The sequence below is a fragment of the Rhincodon typus genome, chromosome 13, assembly GCF_021869965.1.
Source record: "Rhincodon typus isolate 14 chromosome 13, sRhiTyp1.1, whole genome shotgun sequence".
NCBI lineage: Eukaryota > Metazoa > Chordata > Chondrichthyes > Orectolobiformes > Rhincodontidae > Rhincodon > Rhincodon typus.
Genome location: NC_063344.1, coordinates 42,628,172 through 42,648,639, shown reverse-complemented (window position 1 = coordinate 42,648,639; position 20,468 = coordinate 42,628,172). Strand labels below are relative to the sequence as shown.

Here is a 20,468-nt window from a genome sequence, read left to right as displayed (position 1 = left end):
AGTATGAAGGACCATGGAGGTGAATAAATGGCAGAAGATTGCATATGGAAAAGGGTGTGTGGGACTGTGGAGAGTGGTGGGGCCTAAGAGGGGGCATGGGCAATCTGAGGTATATTTGCATCATACAAAGAAGTAAGCAGGAAATGTAAAATAAGTATTGACCATCATATCATTGTTTATTTGAGAGATCAAAAAAAATTGAGATAATAAACGGCAGCTAAAAATGGATGCTTTTTTTCTTGAATGCTACTCAGGACTGCAACAGAGCTTTCAGAGAACCATCCAGATATGTGAGTTGTAATCAAGCTCTATACAGAATGGAGCTTTATGGAGAATTAAATGCTGTTGAGTGGAAGAGTTGTATTTCTCAGAAATGTGGTAACTTTAAATTATAGAGACATTTTCTAATGTGGGTCCTTTTAAAATATTCAATAATTATTTTGGATAAATTCGGTGAATGACTGGAATCAAGAGTCTAGGACATGCTTCTTTGTCTTATTCAATAGGAAACAGGAGGAAAACTCTCTGCTGTTTATGCCACATCTAGCAACAGTTATTTCTTACTTCATCTAGCTTAACTTCAACTTTAACTCACTTCATTTATCTTCACTTTATCTTACTTTAACCTAACCCATATTTATCCCTAACTTTAAATTTAACTGTATAAGTTTGGCTCAAAACGAAAACAAATACTACTTTGCTTCAAATGAATTGGCCAACTTTGCTCTTGGTGTAGATCTTGCCTCGTGGTTCTTTGTCGTCTCTGAAGAGGAGTTCAGGGTACGTACTTCTCAAATGTTGGTCTCAAAGGTTCACTCTGTGAAATCCTTTGTGCTGGTAACTTTTATACCAAAATGTGATCATCCTTCTAGAAACTTCTCTGGCATTCAGCCACTGAATTGACCAAACCTGATCATATCATCCAATCCCAGCCAATGGAGATCACTGGTAAACAATTCCCAAATGTTTATACCAAGTCGCTGAGCTGACTGGTTATAGTTCAGACGTTTTGTCACCATGCTAGGTAACATCATCAGTGCGGCCTCCGATGAAGTGATGTTGTTCTACTCCATTAGTATTTATATGATCTGGTCTGTTGAGGTGTTTTGTGTGATTTCAGGTTCTTTCTTGCAGTTAAATTGATGGCCTTCTTTGTCCGAGTGCACTGAAATGAAGGCCATCAATTAACTAGGATGATGTCACCATCCTAGCTCAAGCCAACCATAGACATGCACGGGAATTCCTAAAGGCCTGGTTCTCCACCCACAATGCAATCAGTAAACATGTGGAATTAGACCCCATATACAAACCCTTGCAAAAACCAGAAATGACACAAAACACCTCAACAGACCAGATCATATAAATACTAAGGGAGTAGAACAACATCGCTTCATCAGTGGCCGCACTGATGACGTTACTTAGCATGGTGACGAAATGTCTGAACTATAACCAGCCAGCTTGGCAAGCAAGTCAACAACCTCACTCACAACTCGAGCTACAAATCTTCGCAAGAACCTCAAGTCGTAAACAGCCACACACCATGCTCCATGTAAGTAATATGATGCAAGTGTGTCTAGTACACAACCATAAAGTTTCCCATAATTGGTCAACATAGGAAACCGCGGGTCACAGCTTACTGGAAAGGTCACATATGTCCTGGCTGCAGTTTTAACCTAGGTCAGAATTTAAAGTAGCTTGACCAAAATTCCCTTGTCAGCCATGGTGCCTCATCCTTCCCTTAGTATGTTTCTTCTTCCTTGGGATGAATTTCTGCTGTGCTTCCTGAATTACCACCATAAATTCCTGCCATTGCTGCTCCACTATCTTCCCTGCTAGGCTCCTCCTCCAATCAACTCTGTCTAGTCTCTCCCTCAAGTCTCTGTAGTTACATTTACTCAATTATAATACTATTACACCTGATTCAACCTTCTCGCTCTCAAACTGCAGGGTGAATTCAATCATATTATGGTCACTGCCCTTGAACTATTCCTTTACCTTAAGGTCCCTAGTCAAGTCTGCCTCACTACACACCATCAAATCCAGAATTATCTGTTCCCTAGTGGGTTCTACCACAAGCTGCTCCAAAAACCATCCACGGACATTCCACAAATTCCTTTTCTTGAGGTCTGCTTCCCAACCTATTTTCCCAGTCTGCCTACATATTGAAGACCCCATAATTACTGTAATAATATCTTTCTTACATGCCTTTTCCACCTCCTGATTTATCTTCTTCCCCACAGCCTGACCACTGCTAGGGGGCCTGTACTAAACTCCCATCAAGGTCTTTTTTTCTTTCCAATTCCTCAACTCTGCCTGCACAGATTCAACACTTTCTAATTCTATGTCATATTGCGGTTGATTTTATGTTTTTTCTTACTAACAAGGCAACTCTGCCCTCTCTGCCCATCTGCCTGTCCTTTCGATTGGATGTGTATCCTTGGATATTTAGTCCCTAGCCCTGATCCCCTAGCAACCAAATCTCTGTGAAACCAACAGCAAATTCAATCTGCACTACAAGCTCAGGTACCTTGTTTTGTATACTGATTGCACTTAAGTACAACACTCTCGGTCCTGCGTTGGCTGGCCCCTTTCTCATAAGTTATCCCCATATCTGCTGTGCCTGAAGTTAGATTCCTGACCTTTTTCATACTCTCTGTCCTATTACTTGTTTGAGATCATTAGGTATTTCACATCTCCCCTGGCTCTTGCCAGTCTCCTACTCACCAGCAGTATCTGAATAGAATATTTAACTAGAGTACTGCTTCCTTCCTCCATAAGAATATACACGGGGAGTCTCTGCCTGGGTTTGGCCTGAAAGTCTATTTCCTCCACCATGCCTGACAATGACAATAGAGCAAGTTTGCAGCCTTGGCCTCCTTCATGGATATCAGTTTCAATTCTTTCAACAATGCTCCACCTCAGGCACCTCCTAGCCTGTGGTCTCCACTTGGTTGCACCTGATCCTTTTCCACATGAGGCCTCCTTCCTCCAAAGACACGCTTTCCCCCACAGAGGGTCGGGCTGCCCTGTGCAGTGCCCTCCCACACTATTGCCACCTGCTGCTGCAGGTTCCAAAACACTTAAATGAAATATCTTGCACTCTTGGTAATATTGTTCTGTCTCACTCACCTGCTTGAACAGAGAATTATAAAGCACGCAAGTAACGGATTTTTCATGACTTTTCACACATTCACTATTCTCTTGCTTCATCTCCAACAACGTCAGTTGATTGTTGAAAGTGGTGAAGAGTTGGCCATTGGTTTCATTAAAGTACAGAATAGTTTGGAATTCCAGGCACTTTGGAAATATTCCAGCAAGCCTCTGGATACAAAGTTGATTTTGCATGTCCCAAATTCGTAAAACCTAAAATGGTTCCAACTAATCAATAAAATTCACAACTGACGACGTTTAGCATATACTTGAACTGAACAAATAGTGTGAACATAAAAAAGTATACAAACTAGTGATGCTCATTCTGGTTCATATGACTGAAGTTTGATTATACTATTGATTTTAAACTTTATAGACTTCTACATTAACAGTCAGTACAGAGGAAATTTCTGAAGATTTTGTCTACAAGTCTATAAAGTAGCCACCATATACATGTTTAAATTTAATAATTATATACAAATGCACATACAAGTTAAACTAAAAGCAAATTTTACTTGCCTTATCCTTGGAAAAACTGAAGAGTTGTCTTCGTGTACTATTAAACTGAACTCCTATTACGCTAGCAAGATGACCTCGTAAAATTCCAGTGGGTTTAGACATGTAAGGGTTCCAAAGGTAGACCTGATGATTTACAGCTGCAGAAGCTATTGGAAAAAAAAGGTACTGATCGTAAGAACTACGATAATGATGCAGAGCAAATCAAAGTATAGCTCATTGACATTTTCTTATAAAAGATATCTGCACTAAATTAATGTCCAGTCTCATGAAGTAGTCCTCAATAAATCAGATTTATCTGGTTATAACCTCAACATAATTTTGTAATTCACAAACTATATCACAATACATAAATGGCTTCTTTAATCTAGACATGGCAACTCTTTGTCAAATGACAAACTATAAAAACTGAAAATGAAAGCAGGAGTAAGCCAATCGGCCTTCTGAGTCTGCTTTGCCATTCAATATAATCATGGCTCATCATCCAATTCAGTATCCTATTCCCACTTTCACTTATACCCTTTGATCCCTTAACACTAAGAACTATATTTAACTCCTTCTTGAAAACATTCAATGTTTTGGCCTCAAGCACTCTCTGTGGTGGAGCATTCCATAAGAAAAATATTTACTTTCTGAAATAATTACTATTCAATTTAAAAATGATTACTTCACTCTTTCATCTAAAGAAGTAACTCAAGCCTCGAGCCTCAAATACAAGAACCAACTACAGTAATCATTCTGCACATAGAAGTGGTTGTCAATGGACTATATTTTGAGAACATTTACGCTAAACCTCACCTTATCCTCAAAAGTATCTTCAAACAGAGGTCAGCAAATAATTATCAGGGCCAGAAATCCTGGAGGATTTCCTTCCCTCCATCATCCCCACTCAAGTACAGGTCTTTGCAGCACCCTGACTACAGTCATTGGTGAGATCACCATAAACTAGAAATGTAACTGAAACCACCAATTTCCAACAGATTTCTGCCCCAGCATTTTCTCTTTGAAATACTTGCGCAGTTCAAACATTCTACTTGGGTCCACCTCTACAAGTCAGATAAACTAGAAAATCCCACATTAACAAATAGTTTTACATTTTTCTCTGCCAATGAATTGTGAATTATGTCTTGACGAACTATCCTGACAAAAATCAGAAACTTACCAGATAGCATATTCCTGACATGCGCCCCACTCCCATTAATTCCATACTGGGACTACAATGATGATATAGTGCAGAGCAGAATGAGCTAACAGAATATTTTATGAACTATGTCAAATTGACCTCCAAAGCCCAGAAGAACCAAAGAAATATTTTGCAACATTTAAATAATGTTTATTTTAAAAACTCTACTCAATAAATAATTCACAACAAACAAAGATATCATGGAGTAGCTGTTCAAATTTCTTTCCAAAGCTCTATCAATGTTGCTCCAAAATGGGATATTGCAAGATGTGTTACAGCAATCAAACGATAGACAGAAGTTTCAATTTCTTGCTCAGATCCCCCATGAGTTAGAACTAAATTTTAATCTGGCATTACTCCCCATCTGCCTCGTGATAGGACCTCAATATTTGGATCTGGCAAGTCTGAACTGTATTAGTACAACTGCTCATATATGAACTACACACATTGTGACATTTATGTACTGTGTGCCAGATGTGTGACATTTACGTACTGCACTTTTCAGCACAAATTGAGGTCTCTTACCAATTAAGTTAAGTCCAGGATGGTAATCAAATGCATTAACACCTTCATTAACATGGAAAGATGTGGTTTTCATTGGGGTTATTCCTTTTTCTTTCCAGCCCAAGACTAATGTGTTCAGGTTAGTTGTAGCACAGGAAATGAAAGCTTCCAAATTAGAACAGTAACTTACTGGAAAAAAATATAGAGAATTAAATTCATATTCATTAACAGGAAAGAACACGCAATGCTTAGAGCTATAAAATATTGTTAATTTTTAATATTTATTCCTCCAAAGAAGTGGGAATTCATAAGTTTTATTATTCAGTAATGAGAAATAGAGAAAATGTTCCTGTTTCTTTTCTCCCCAGGATATGGACGAAAGGGAAGAGGATAATTTTTGTCATGCCCTGTCAGAGCTCTCCAGGGTCTGGGCATTTTGAGGAGGGAATATATGTTGTACTAGATTAGGCCTGCCCTTGCCAAAATGTAGACCAATAATGCCTTTCAGATCAGGTGTGAAATATCCTTTCATTCATTCATGGAATATGGTTGGCACTGTCTAGGCCAGTATTTATTTTCAATTCTCAATTGCCCTTCAGAAGTGGATGGTGAGCTGCCTTCTGAAACAGTCAAAGTCTATGTCGTGCTCTTCACCCAGAGTACTGTTATGAGGGGAAGTCCAGGTTTTTCACGCAGAGACAGTAAAGAAATGGTGACATTGATCTAAGTCACAATGGTGAGTGATTTGGAGAGAAGCTTTAACAGATGAGGGTGGTCTTCCCATGCATCACTTACCCTGCCCTTTTGTTTGATTTGCGTTGGATTTATTGTTGTAACATGTACCGAGATACAGTGACAAGTATTGTTTTGCATGATGTACAGGCAGATTGTACCATACAAAGTACATCAGGGTAGCAGAACAGAGTGCACAATACAGTGTTATGGCCAGTGAGAAGATCCAAAGACAGAGATCAGAATTAACATTTGAGAGGTCAGTTCAAAAGTCTGATAGCAGCGGGGAAGAAGCTGTTCTTGTACATGTATTCAAACTTCTATATCTTCTGCCCGACAGAAGATGGCGGAAGAGGTTATAACTGGGGTGGTGGAAGTCTTTGATTATGTTGGTTGCTTTCCTATGGCAGCAGGAGTATAGATGGAGTCAATGGATAAAAGGCTGGTTTACATCATGGACTGGGCTGTATTAACAACTCTGCAGTTTCTTGCAGTCTTGGGAAGACCAGCTGCCATACCATGCTGTGAAGCAACCAGATAGGATGTTTTTTATGGTGCATCTGTAAAAATTGGTAAAGGTCTTTGTGGACATGTGAAATTTCCTTAGCCTCCTGAGGAAGTAGAGACATTGACGGGCTTCCTTGACCATTGCATCGGTGTGGGTGGACCAGGAGGGATTGTTGGTGATCATCACTCCCAGGAGCTTGAAGCTCTTGACTATCTCCACCTCAGCACCACTGATGCAGACAGGAGCATGCCCTCCAATCCACTTCCTGAAGTCAATGGCCAGCTCCTTCATTTTGCTGACACTGATGAGAGATTGTTGTTCTTTACACCATGCCGCTAAGTACTCAATCTCTTTCCTGTATTCTGTCTCGTTTTTGTTTGAGTTCCAACTGTAATTGTGGTGTCAGTAAACATATAAATGGAGTTAGGGCAGAATTTAGCCACACAGTTAAGGAGGATAGTAGGGGGCTGAGTACGCAGCCTTGCAGGACACAGAGGGTGGTGGGTGCCTGGAACTCACTGCCAGGGGAGGTAGTGGAAGCAGACCTATAATGACTTTTAAAGGGTATCTTGACAAATATATGAATAGGATGTGAATAGAGGGATATGGTCCCTGGAAGGGTAAGGGGTTTTAGTTGTGATGGGCAGCATGTCGCTGTGGGCTTGGAGGGCTGAAGGGCCTGTTCCTGTGCTGTAATTTTCTTTGTTCTTGATACCAATGTTAAGGATTACAGTGGAGGAGGTGTTGTTGCCTTTCTTATTGATTGCAGTCTATGGGTCAGGAAGTTGAGGATCCAGTTACAGAGGGGTGAGCTGAGACCGAGACCTTGGAGTTGAGAGATGGGTTTGCTTGGAATTATGGTGTTGAAGGTAGAGCTGTAGTCAATAAGTAGTAGCCTGACATAAGTATTCTTGTTATCCAGATGTCCCAATGAATGGTGTAGGGCCAGGGAGACAGTATCTGCCATGGACCTGTTGCACCAGTGGGTGAACTGCAAAGAATAAAGGCAATTCGTAGGCTGGAGTTGATGTGAGCCATGACTAACTTTCCGAAGCACTTCATAATCACCGAGTGTAGTTATTGAAGCACGCTACATGATTTTTCTTTGGCACTGGGACGATGGTGGTCTCCTTGAAGCAGGTGAGGACTTTAGATCATATAAAGACAAGTTAAAGCTATCTGTGAATACTCTCACCAGCTGGTCTGCACAGTTCTGAATGCATGGCTAGGGACTCCATCTGGACCAGTTGCATACTGTGGGTTCACTCACAAGAAGGCCAAGTTATCATCTGTGGCGGTGACTGTGGGTAGAGGTTCTTCTGAGGCTGTTGGAGCAAATGATATCATTTCACTGACCTTCTGTTCAAAGCCAACAGAGAATGCATTGCGTTCATTGGGTAGGGATGTACTGTTGTCTGCAATTCTGTTTGACTTCGCTTTGTAGCCTTTTACGTAGTGTAAGCCTTGCCACAGACAGTGAGTGATGGTGTGGTTAGTCTGGGTCTCAAGTTTAGTTTGGTATCACCTCCTGGCATCTCTGATGGCCTTACAAAAGTCATACCTTGATTTCCTGTATAGGTCAGGGTTGCCCGACTTGAAGGTCTCAGACCTGGACTTCAGTAAAGAGTGGACCTCCCGGTTCATTCATGGTTTCTGGTTGGGGAACATTTGGATTAACTTCTTTGACAGGCAGTCTTCTACACACTTACTAATGAAGTCTGTAACAGTAGTGGCATACCCATTTAGGTGGCAGTCATGGGTTTGGAAGGCTCTCTCAAACCTTGGTGAGTTGCTGCAATGCATCTCGCAGATTATACACACTGCTGCCATTGTGCATTGGAGGGCGAAGGGAATGAATGTTTCAGGTGGTGGGTGAGGTACTGATCATGTGGGGCTTCCTTACCTTGGATGACTGAGCTTCTTATGAGTTACTGGAGCTGTGCTCATCCAATGAAAAATAGATTATTCCATCATAATGTTAACTTCTACCTTGCAGATGGTGGACAGGCTTTGGGGAATTAGGAAAGGACTTACTCACCACAGAATTCCCATTCTTTGACCTACATTTTTGCTACATTTATTCAGTTAAGTTACTGGCCAATTACAAATCCCAAGATGCTGATGGTGGGAGAATTTAGTCATGACAATACATTTGAATATCAAGAAGATATGGCTATATTCTCTCGTTTTGAAGCTCTCATTACCTGGTATTTGTGTGGCATAGATATTACATACCAATTACCTGAAAGATATTCAGGTCTTGCTGCAAACTAGCATGGAATGCTGCAGAATGTGAGGAGTTGCAATGTTATTAAACACTGTACCTTTATCAACAAATATGCTACTTCTGATCTTATATCCAAAGAAAGGTCATTGATGAAGCAACTGAAAATGATTGGATGTAGGATATTTCCCTGGATTATGTCCCAAGGCTGTGATGATTGGCCTCCAACCTTCTGTTGTGCTAGTAATGACTCTGAATCAGGAGATAGTTCCCACCACCACCAACACCCCCAGCCCCACCCTCAACCAAACCCACCCAGCCCATTCCCATTGACTGAGGACCTTGCCACAGTTTCTTCATACCACATCCAATGATCAATTCTAAGGTGCAGTCTAGAAAGTGCTGCAGTCCAGGCAAAGAAAGGGCTGTTTATGCACTCCAATGATCTGTTCAGTGACAGAAGGTTAATAAGTAATCCTCATTGCCCAATAGCTGTATTCTTCACAGTTTAAATGCTAATGATACAGCAGTCTGGAGTGGAATAATAACATTATGACTGCTGCCAGGACAGTGCAAAATGATCTGGATGACATTTTTGAGCAAGGTTTCACGGTATTGTCAAAGTGATTACTTACTTTGTCCCTAAATATCATTTTTCAAAATGTCCCTACCATCGAGAGTAATCTATAGTTGTTGGGTGATGCTTCACAAGCAATTTTTTCACATGGTGTAACAATACAATCCTCAACATATCTGGTACCAACCCGGAGTTGTCTGAAATTAGGAATATTATGGCCATGCTCAGGTGTATGGTTAAACTGCCTACTCTCCACAAGTTGATGAGTGTACTCCAAATGGCTACGCTAACAAACTGCCACTCCAGAATTGTGCTTACACGAGAAAAATGCCACTACAGTGCTGAATATATAGATGTTATACAATACAATTTTGTGACCACCAACTTTGAGTAGAGTTCTCACGAGATTATGAGTTGGTTTTTCCCAATGCATTTCACCTGCACTTAGCCAAACTATTGTAAAATCCAAAATTTTTCAAATGTAGTCAATGCTCATCAATAATATACTAAATACCTGACCAGTGCACATCAATGCAACTACAAAATACAAAATTCCCATACAACGCACATCAGAATTTCACTTTAGGTTGCTCACAGTTGATGGACCAGACACCCTTACTAAAAACGCTTAATGCACTCCATTTTCAGCTACATTAATAAAACTGCAACAGATTGCCTCTCTTCATGATATAAAGGGATACTTTTCAATTAAGGGGAAAATTGGACAATTCTATTCAAAAAGTCTATTTGATTGTGCTGGTTCATGGACATATTTTTATGTGTAATGATGCAAATAGTTTGAACGAAAACTTGAACCACATCTTCACAACTCACTACAATTTAGTCTGGACCATGGCAACTTGCCAAAGTCTCTATACCTTGTCTGACCCATTCTTTATTGTGTCCTTTGTGTTGTAAAGTGAAACAGCACTTGTGGTTTCCTTTAACCAGCTCTTGCCAAGTAATAGTTACAGTGGCCTCTTGCTCATCCGTTGAATTGGTTGGTCTTTCAAAAAGTGAAATTAATGCTGCAGTAAAGCAAATAGCATTGACCTGCAGGAGAGAAAAAAGGCAGTATACATTTTCCATAATATACTGGTGAAAAATTGTAGTATTTGGTGTAGGGAAGACAAGAATCATCGGTAAGATGACCACAAACGTTCAATGACATAAGAGTTGTTATAAATCTCCCTGAATCTTTAATACAGCTCACTGAAACTATATTAACAAAAATAAAACAGATTCTTATGGATCATCCTATAATCTATAATCAGTAATCAGTTACTGAGTTTATTAAATCAAATAATTATTTCTTTTTCACTCATGATGCAATTTTCCATAACCTACCTCATTGACTCGTTGATGATTCAATTTTTTGAAGTAGGATTTTAGATTTTTTTTTAGAATGCATCAAGTTAGTTATTTCCTTTTGTGTTGTGTAATATATCTGAACTTAGTTGTGTAATGCATGGCTCCTTCTAAAACAATGCAGCACATCATAGTCAGTTTCGATAGCATAATTACTGTCTTTTTTTGTAGCCAGATTAATCAGAGCTTTGTGCATATATGGAAGCATGCATAGAGAAAGAGGTAACTAAAGATTGGCTACTATCTGACATTAATAAATATAAGAAGACAACTGACACTTAAATAACACTTAAAAGATGAAACATTAAACATAAAAGCTCCCACATGATTAGTTGGATATCCTAAAGATTCTATTAAATGTCCTTTATGCAAGTCTACAATGCCAGATTATGTAAAATTAATAAACTTTGAACTAACAACCTACTTGAGATAAATGCATATTCCTTGCCTAATTTTACTTTGACTGCCTATTCCAAGAGTTATACCACACATGACACATCCACATGAAGTTTAAAAAAGTAAACTAGGATTTAGTGTTTTAAAATATTTGCATGGCTTGTAAATAGTTGAATGTCATTCAGACATCAAGATAATGAACGTGGACAAATAAAGCATAATTAACTTGAGAAACAATATGATAATATAGAAATTTACATTGTAAAGTTAATTTATATAGTAAAGACAGTAATGTCTGCTTTATACTATAGGTACTTTGTTAAAACTGGCATTGCCTTTGAAGTGTTGCAGGCTGACATCATTGGGATTTACTGCTGGTTTTGCACCATTCTGTACTCAGCCATATACATGGAAACTCAAACACCGACATAAAAATGTAGCTATAATCCTTAATCTCAGTAGAGAGAAGACTGTAACCTGCTGCTTACAAACTTTGAAAATATTTGGTTGAAAAGATCACAGACTCATTAAGACTACTGCTCCGCAAATATTCAGTTTTTCCCCAAATTTTATTTTGAACTGATAGATATAGCAAAGGTTCACCACCTTGATTGGATAAAACAAAACTGCATTTATTTTGAAAAAGGAATTAGAGTGAACTTATGAAATGATGGGTGGAGCACAGTAATCAGTAGTCCTGAAGAAAGCAAAACTAAAAAACAGCAGTGAGCTTAATTAAATTTACTAGATCGATTATACCCACAGATTATATAAAAAGAGAGAAATTTCATTCGAGTTGAAATGATAGCAATTACTTCATGGTAGGGCCCAGGATGAGCCCAGTGGAGGAGGGGGCCTAATAACCAGGGTTCAGGCTGGGGGTGATGGAACTGTCGCTGCATTTTGTCTTTGTGTGATCTACATATCCGTTATAAGATAATCATAAATAAAAATTAACTTTGAAATTTTCATACCATATTGACCAGCTGAATTGAATTAAATGATCATTACAATTAAGATAATGTAGAGTCCCCAGAATTTTTTTGTGATTATCAAATTACCTCCCCACAAACGTCTCCAAAGGTGAGAACTGCTTCATTTCCATCTTCTGGGTTAAACCAATAGTGCATGGAAATCAGTGTGTTGCATATTCCATGAAGTTTATATTGACAGAAAAATTCATCTTTGGAATTAAGGTCATAAAAGCAAATCTCCTTACTCGTAAATGCAACTGCCACCTTAAAACAAATGAACAGAGAAGATTGTTATTTTTTGCAGCATGTAGTCAGACTTTCAAAACTTAATACAGAGTTGAACAATGATGATACTGGAACAAATGCAAATGATTGTATTTTTAAAGTGCAGTTACTATTGGTCTTTAAGCAAACACAGCAGCCTGTTACACGCAGCCACTCATGCTCCAAGTAATCTGGGGTTGACACCGAAATGTTTTAAATTGGAAGGACAAGTTAATAAAACTTGTAAATGACTACTGAGCTTCTTAAAAAGTGCATCTTCTTAAAAACAAGCATAGGTGATTCTAAACATAGGCATTAAAAGTCATAAAATGACTTAAAATATTGTTTTGGGCTTTTGAAGTTTTTATGGAAGATTGGATGGCAATGGAAAAGGGACAGAAAAGATTAAATAGAATGATGAAGATAGGATAATCTAGTTATGTGAGAAAACTTAAGTTTTTTTTTCATTAAATCAGACTTGTAAGAGAATATTTGATTAATGTCTTCAAAGTTAAGAAAATTTTGATGAATGAACAGGTCAAACTACTGACAATATGTTGAGAAGTAGAGACAGATATTAAAGATCATTGTCTGAAATATTTTCCCTTTGTGCTTCAGAACTAGGACAAAATATGTTTTACCAAAACAATAAACAGATTTACCACAACAGACTTTAGCTTCAATGTTAGATAACAAGGTGTAGAGCTTGATGAACACACCAGGCCAAGCAGCATCAGAGGAGCAGGAAAGCTGACGTTTCGGGTCTGGACCCTTCTTCAGAAAATCCTACTATCTCTGAATCGAGTTTAACCCCACTGCAAAGCCCTACATCTTGTTATCTCAGATTCTCCAGCATCAGCAGTTCTTACTATCTCTGAATCGACATTAGCTTCAATGTAAGTTGATTAATATTTGAAAATATATTAAAATAATGTTGGGATAGATTCTGGGAATGTAATAAATCACAAATGCTTACAAAAACCATTGCAGTATTCTTGTGTGGTGAAACATTATGATTGTACAGCCCACTAAATTCTGACATATGTTTACTAATTCACAAGAGGCAGATTTCAGATACAGCCCAGGGAGATCAACATCAATTGCATTTATAGAGCACATAGGAACATAGGGAAGCATCGAGGCACTTCACAGGAGAATGATCAAACAAAATATTTCACAAAACAAAAGAAGGAGACATTAGGTTGAATGACTAAACTCGGTCACAGAGGTAGGCTTTAAGGAAAGTAGGCTTTAAAAATAAAGAAGTGTAGATCAACAAACAATGGAGTGATGAATGCGAGGAATTTAGCAGAAGTTAGGATACAGACAGCAGAACTTTAAATATAGTCAAGTTTTGAAGGGAGAAAAATGTTAAGCCAGGCAAAGAAGCATTGGAATAGCCAATAAAAGCTGAAATAACTGTGGATGCTGTAAATCAGGAAAAAAAAACAGAAGTTGCTGGAAAAGCTCAGCAGGTCTGGCAGCATCTGTGAAGAAAAATCAGAGTTACTGTTTCAGGTCTGGTGACCCTTCCTCAGAACCAGTAGCTGACCCTGGATTGACTAAAAACATTAACGCAGGCTCTAGCAAAAAATGAGTTGAAACAATGGAGGAGATGGAACTAGAAGGTTTTAGTGAAGAAATAGCTACAGAGTCAGAAACACACCAGCATGAAATAGGACACTGAGGTTACAAAATGTCTGATTGAGCTTCACAGTGGCTAAAAAAGGGAGATGGAATTGGTAGCAAGAAAGAAGACATTTGACAGTCTTTTGAGAGTTTTTTTTTCAAACTATACGGGCTTTATATTCAACTGAAAGGAAATGTTCTTAGATGATGCTACTAATGAGACAGACAGAAATAAAATGCAAACAGATTATCAGAACTGATGAAGGTTTCTCAGGAGCTAATCATGTATTGGAGCAATTGCTTTGACCATTCCAATGCTTTATTAAGATGTAAGCATAATTGGCAAGGCCCAAGAGTTATTACCAATCTTGAACTGATTGCTGGCCATTTGGTGTAGGTGCACCATTTCTTGTTAGGAAGTTCCACACTTTTGACACAGAAACAGTGAAGGAATAGCTTTGTAGTTTCAAGTGAAGTTGGTTTGTGACTTAGAGCAAACCTTGCAGATGATGGAGTTCCACACATCTACTGCCTTTGTCCTAGCAGGAGAGAGTAATCACAGCTTTGAAAGACTCTTTCAAGGAAGCTTTAGCAAGTTACTCAATACTCATTTGAACAGACAGTGCAGGCACAATTGGTTTGCCAGCAATAACACAGTGTGAAGCTGGAGGAGCACAGCAGGCCAGGCAGCATCAAAGGAGCAGGAAAGTTGATGTTTCGGGTCGGGCCCCTTCTTCAGAAATGGGGGAGGGAGAAGGGAGCTTCAAAATAAATAGAAAGAGGAGGGGTGGGGCTGGGGAAGGTGGGTGGGATGGTGATAGGTCAGTGCAGGTAAACGGAGCAAATAGGTGGGAGAGAAGATGGACAGGTTGTCTCAGGGTGTGTCAGGTCAAGGAGGCGGGGATGAGAGGTAAGGATGGACATGTCGCCCAGGGAGTGGGAGTGGGAGGGGGAGTTGAAATGGTTCACGACTGGAAGGTGTTGTCATTTGAGGTGAACACAGCGCACTCGTGAACTATTTCAATTCCCCCTCCCACTCCCTGGGTGATATGTCCATCCTGGGCCTCCTCCAGTGTCACAATGACGCCACCTGGAAACTGGAGGAGCAGCACCTCATATTCTGCCTTGGGAACCTACAACCCAATGGCCTCAATGTGGACTTTACCAGTTTCAAGAACTGCCCACCCCCAGCCTCATCCCATGACCAACCTTCCCTCTCATCCCTGCCTCCTTGACCTGACACAACCTGTCCGTCTTCTCTCCCACCTATCTGCTCCTCCCACCTCACTGACCAATCCCCACCACTGCCTACCTGCACTCACCTATCACCATCACTGCCTACCTTCCCTAGCCCCACCCCTCCTCTCCCTATTTATTTCAGAGCTCCCTTCACTCTACCCCATTTCTGAAGAAGGGTGCTGACCCAAAACGTCTGCTTTCCTGCTCCCCTGACGCTGCCTGGCCTGCTGTGTTCCTCCAGCTCCACACTGTGTTATCTCGGACTCCAACATGAGCAGTTGTTGCCATCTCTGGTTTACCAGCAAAACCTCCAGAGACAAGCAACCCTGTTTAGGCCCAAAAAAATGCAGCTTTTTTGGTTGGCTTTTCCTTCACTTTTCTTGCTGTGTAATAAAAGTGAACAACCATTTGAAGGATTCACAACACCTGATGTTCCCACATTCAAGAATAACAACATGTTCAATGAGCATTAAGGAAATAGTAGCACTCGTTCAAACAGGGTTTTAACATTGGTTGACTTTAACAAAGATTAGCTTCAATCATTGGAGTTTAATCCAACTGCTAAATACAGTTAATTAGCCAGGTGATGATTTAAAGTGTAAATTTACAGATGTGTTATCCTTATTCCAATGAATTGTTACCCAAATCACCCAAGTGCCCTCAGAAGGTTTTACTTTCCCTTGTTCTCCCACTATGTCTAGGTGCACTCCTGGGTTCTGCAGCTGGGGTACAGGGAATCTGCCCCAGAGTGAAGCATGTCAACCTTGAAGCTTTGGGCAGATGACCCCAGAGGTGTTTGTAACTGGAGGATCCAGACATACTGACAGATGCAAGCACACCATACGTCAGCTACAACATCCACAGGGTTGGGGGGGACGCGCCAAAGTAGAAGATGGAGTGGAGGGGACAGGCACCTCTGGAGTGTCCTGTGAGTAGACATTGAGGGGGCTATATGTGATTCTTCCTTTGGCTGGGTGCCAACTAGCACCACCCACTCTTCTTTGCGAGTTACCTGGGGTGTGGTTGAGGAATGTGCATTTCAGGCAGCCACTCAACATTCTGCTGGATCCACCAACCTGCCCATGGACACAGTCAGACTCACTCATGCTGGAGCCTGATGCTACTGATAACACTGATGGGATTCCTCAAAGCTCCAATCCAATTTCCTGAGTGTATCTGACATACCTACCTGCTGCTCCTGAGTCTGCTCGCACATGTTCACAAAGTTATTAACGGCTGACACCATAGGGTCCTTTTCTACCCTGGGGTGAGCGGATGTCTGATGTCTGCCAGTCTCTGACTGCCCAATGACCTGGAGCATTTCTCCCTCAAACAGCTCCAGATTGTGCCAGTGATGTGATCACCAGATTGTGCTGCTGAGTCTAACCTAGAAAGAGAACCCAGTGTGGTGAAAGTCTCTGAGTGGGGCAGTGTGAAGGAGAAAGCCTTGCTATGGGATCTGTGTCTTCTTCCTCAGAGGTGGAGGAGGAGCTGGTGTCCAAAGGACGTTCTGTTCACTTGCAAGTAGAGGCTGAGTGGGAGCCGTGCATGCCTGATGAAAGAGAATGGGATGTGTGATGAGGGCAAAAATTCAAATATGTTAAGATTCCACGTGGGTAATGGGAGAGAAGTGAAGAAAAGGACTTGGTTGCCAGGCAAGGTGAAGAGATGAATGTCAGGCACTGCGCTACCCATTGTTGGTCCTTTGAGCCCCATTGTGAGCTGTTCTCTCCCACAGTGGGATGAAGGAAGGGAGGCAGTGAGATGAGAGTGGCTCAAAGAGCTGTTAGTGCTAGTGTGGGTGAGGCAAATGTGGTGAGATGTGCCCGGTGATTGAGTAGGAAGTGCAGAGGGCTGGAAGGCTTGGTAGTTTTGGGTGGGATGGGTGAGTGAGAGCCATGGAGGGAAGACACTGTGTGGAGTTGTGAGAGTGGTAGACCTGAGTCTGCTAGAGCATGTTCCTTGCTAGGAGGTGGGTACAGTGGCACAGTTAAAGTGAGTGTGAGGTAGCAGAGAGAAGATGGTGGTACTTATCCTTGCAGAGTGCTGGAGGTCATTAATCACCTTGCAGCATTACTGTGTGTTCCTCCAGATCACGGACACAACATTGATGGTTACTTCACACCAGGATGACAGCAGCTATACCATGGTCTCCTTTGTCAGACCTGGGGCTCTCTTCTCCACTATCCCACCCACTAGGCCTTCCAGGTCCCTATCACCAAGTGGAGATCCACCTTTCCTGTCTCAGCCAATCTTTTCCAATCACCAAGTGCAGTCCCTAGCTTGCAACATTTGAAATGATGCAGTTTGGTTTTAAATATGGCACGCATGAAATAAATGAGCATCTCTGTCTCTGTTAGCCACAAACATGTTTCAAAAGTGGTACTATGGAGACAGGATGCATAAGCAATAAGTTGAGTAGCAGAGATTTGTATGAGCAAAATCATCAGGGCTCACATTGGGAAACCTACATGAAACTCCCTGAAATTGACACATAGCCAAAATCCGGAAGGTTCTTCCCTATCTCTTCGAACAATACCTCCTAGGGCCAGTATATAACAACAAACAGGAAAAGAACAAGTTATTGGGGGACTCCAAAAATAACAGCAAATTAGGAAGCTATTGCAGGAAATTCTCTGATATAGGCAAGAATGAAACAAATTGCAACAATCCCATTCAGCTGGACACTGGAGGAGAAAAGTCAAGAATGTTAAGTAGGGATAGTGAACCGTGTTCACACCAGCTAAGGATATAATTTAGTATCCATTTAAGAATCCATAAAATAGCCCAGAAATTAATGCCGTTTAAACCGAATGTTGAATCAGAGGTATCTAAATCAGAAGCAGTTAGATTCAAGTAAAAACTTCTATGTGCATATATTTAAGAAGAACTTTGGTGCTCTTTTATTTAATTGATTGATTAATAGCATAGAATTCCAGAAGTGAAATCCTACCTTATTTACATTTGTCAAAGAGACCATACTTGTAACCCAGAGATCCCGCAATCTTACAGAATCTGTGGTAACTCGTAAAGTTTGCTGTAGCTTCAAATTCTCACCCCAAACATTCATCCAACCTTCTTTACTCAAACTCAGGTAGCGATGTGAATTCTTCAGGTAGACTATAGTTTGAATAGGTTCCTTATGGTGCATTGGAAGAAATTTGATTTCTTTCCACCGAGGAACAAGTGAAGACTTTGTTCTCTCTTCGTTTTCGTAAAGTTCTAACAGCATGAATGTTGTTACTTTGTTCCAGTCAACAAAGCCATCTCGTGCTACATCAATTCTGTCAAAAAGGTCTCCATACTCTTCTTCAATGTCATATCCAAGAGCTGTGAACATATTGTCAATAAAGCTCTTTCTATTAAGTGGAACAAATTCTTCAAAATTTGGTTGCTATAAGAGGAAATGATATATAATGAAATAAAGTCTTTACAATTAGACCTGGATACAATTTATACCTGGATCATTTTGCCTCAGTGCGAACTACAAAATATTTACATTGCATTTCAAAGTGCTACTTAATGAGCCATACACAAACATTAAAGTAGTTCCAATGCTGTGTGGACCAGGAATTGAAAACCAATCATTATATCATTAGGATTTTAGAAATATAAATATTAACAAATAAGTTTCATTTATTCATACTGCAACTAAACATTGATTTTTTAAGTACCTTTCGTCCACAGTCAGGTGTTGAGCATTCTTATAAACAGAGAAATAGACTTTGGTCTCAAATGACCACATGATAAAACAATATCAAAAATCCACTGCTTCAGTAGGATTCAATCTTAACAAGCACTGACCTTAATAAATTTAAGGAAATGAACTGGAGTTAGGAGTAGTTTTGAGTGAAATATTGTTGTTAAACATAATATCCAAGCTGGCGCTCAAGTACCTTATTAACATAACTTGTAATTAGATGTGTCACTCTGCAGATAAACTGTTAACCTTAAATCCAATCTTCCCATTTATGTGGATGTACATGAACGCCCTCAAATGCAGACTTGATGCCTGAGGCAGTCACTTTCGCCACCCCTCTGCAGATCAGTCTTCTCATCTTATACGCCTCAAATATTATATTCCTTTGTCTCTAGTTCTCTTTGCATCTTCCCCTTCCATCTTCGCATTATCACTATCAGGCAGGATCTAAAGCCATCTTCTTTCAACTATCTGTGTATCACTGTCTCCTCCTACAAAAATTTTTTAAAATTGCATTTCTTTAACTTGTCCTTTCCAGGTTCAGTGCTCATTTTCCATGATTAACTATTAGAAATACATATGTATATTAATAGACTATGAAAAATTGTAATAAAGGACTGTTTGGATATTATTGGGTTGAAAAAGGATTGATCATGTGATTTATTGGATAGTGTAAAGTTCAAAGATCAAAGGAAAGGTGGTTAACCCACTATTTATAAAAGTCAACTGACCTTAAAAATGTGTTCAGCAAAGCTGTTAAAACAGATAACTGATGGGTTTATTGCTTAATTACAGGACAAAGAAACTTTGAAAAGCTTTGGATCTGTGCTGAAGATTGCCTAGCAATAGCCATGGTACTAAAGTTACTTTTTCAGTACACACTCTTATGTGGCAGTTATGGAGAGAATTGCAAGGAAAGGCAGTGATTTCTCTCTCTCTCAGAGAAAAATCCTTAAAGTAAAATAAGCATTTAATTTACTCTCTCTCAGTGAAGTAGCTTGAAAAAAACCTGAAGAAGTTTCACATATCAAGACTCTTAATGGTTTTCCTTCTGAAATCTGATTCTGAAATCTGGTTTGAAGATCTTCCATCATTCTACAACCGTCAGCAATGGGATCTCTTGTCCACAGAAAATCAAAGGAACTAGTGAAGTCAATGCTTTCTGTCTTCTGAATTTACACTCTTGACCTAGATGGGTGTTGGTCTGTTCTTCTGACTATTGTATCAAACTCATGATACATCTGCAGAGCTGTATTGTCTTATCTGTGTTTGAATGTACTTGTGTGGGATTAAGGGAATACAGGTTAAGTCTGCATAGTTAGTATCTTAAAAAGCCCACTTATCCACTTCTGTTTTTTAAAAAAAGTTCAAAATTATTAATTTTGAATCATTCTTATGAATTCTTAGTAAGTAAATGTTTTTGAATTCACTAAAGAAACCTGGTGAAAGTATTTATTATTGTAGAAAAACTAACAGGGTGAAACAAGTTAACCACTTTGCTGAT

General features: G+C 39.8%; 1 protein-coding gene across 2 annotated transcripts in view; it reads right to left on the bottom strand.

Annotated features, from left to right (window-relative positions):
• Nucleotides 1-20,468, bottom strand: part of LOC109923967 (WD repeat-containing protein 49) — a 68,710-nt gene that overhangs the window by 35,957 nt on the left and 12,285 nt on the right. For both annotated transcript variants that reach the window (XM_048604397.1, XM_048604396.1), the window contains exons 3-8: nucleotides 18,218-18,658; nucleotides 12,220-12,396; nucleotides 10,273-10,447; nucleotides 5,375-5,542; nucleotides 3,670-3,815; nucleotides 3,130-3,363 (exon numbers count right to left, since the gene is read on the bottom strand). In XM_048604397.1, coding sequence (XP_048460354.1) covers nucleotides 3,130-3,363; nucleotides 3,670-3,815; nucleotides 5,375-5,542; nucleotides 10,273-10,447; nucleotides 12,220-12,396; nucleotides 18,218-18,658 — 1,341 coding nt within the window. The remainder of the gene's footprint in view (nucleotides 1-3,129; nucleotides 3,364-3,669; nucleotides 3,816-5,374; nucleotides 5,543-10,272; nucleotides 10,448-12,219; nucleotides 12,397-18,217; nucleotides 18,659-20,468) is intronic.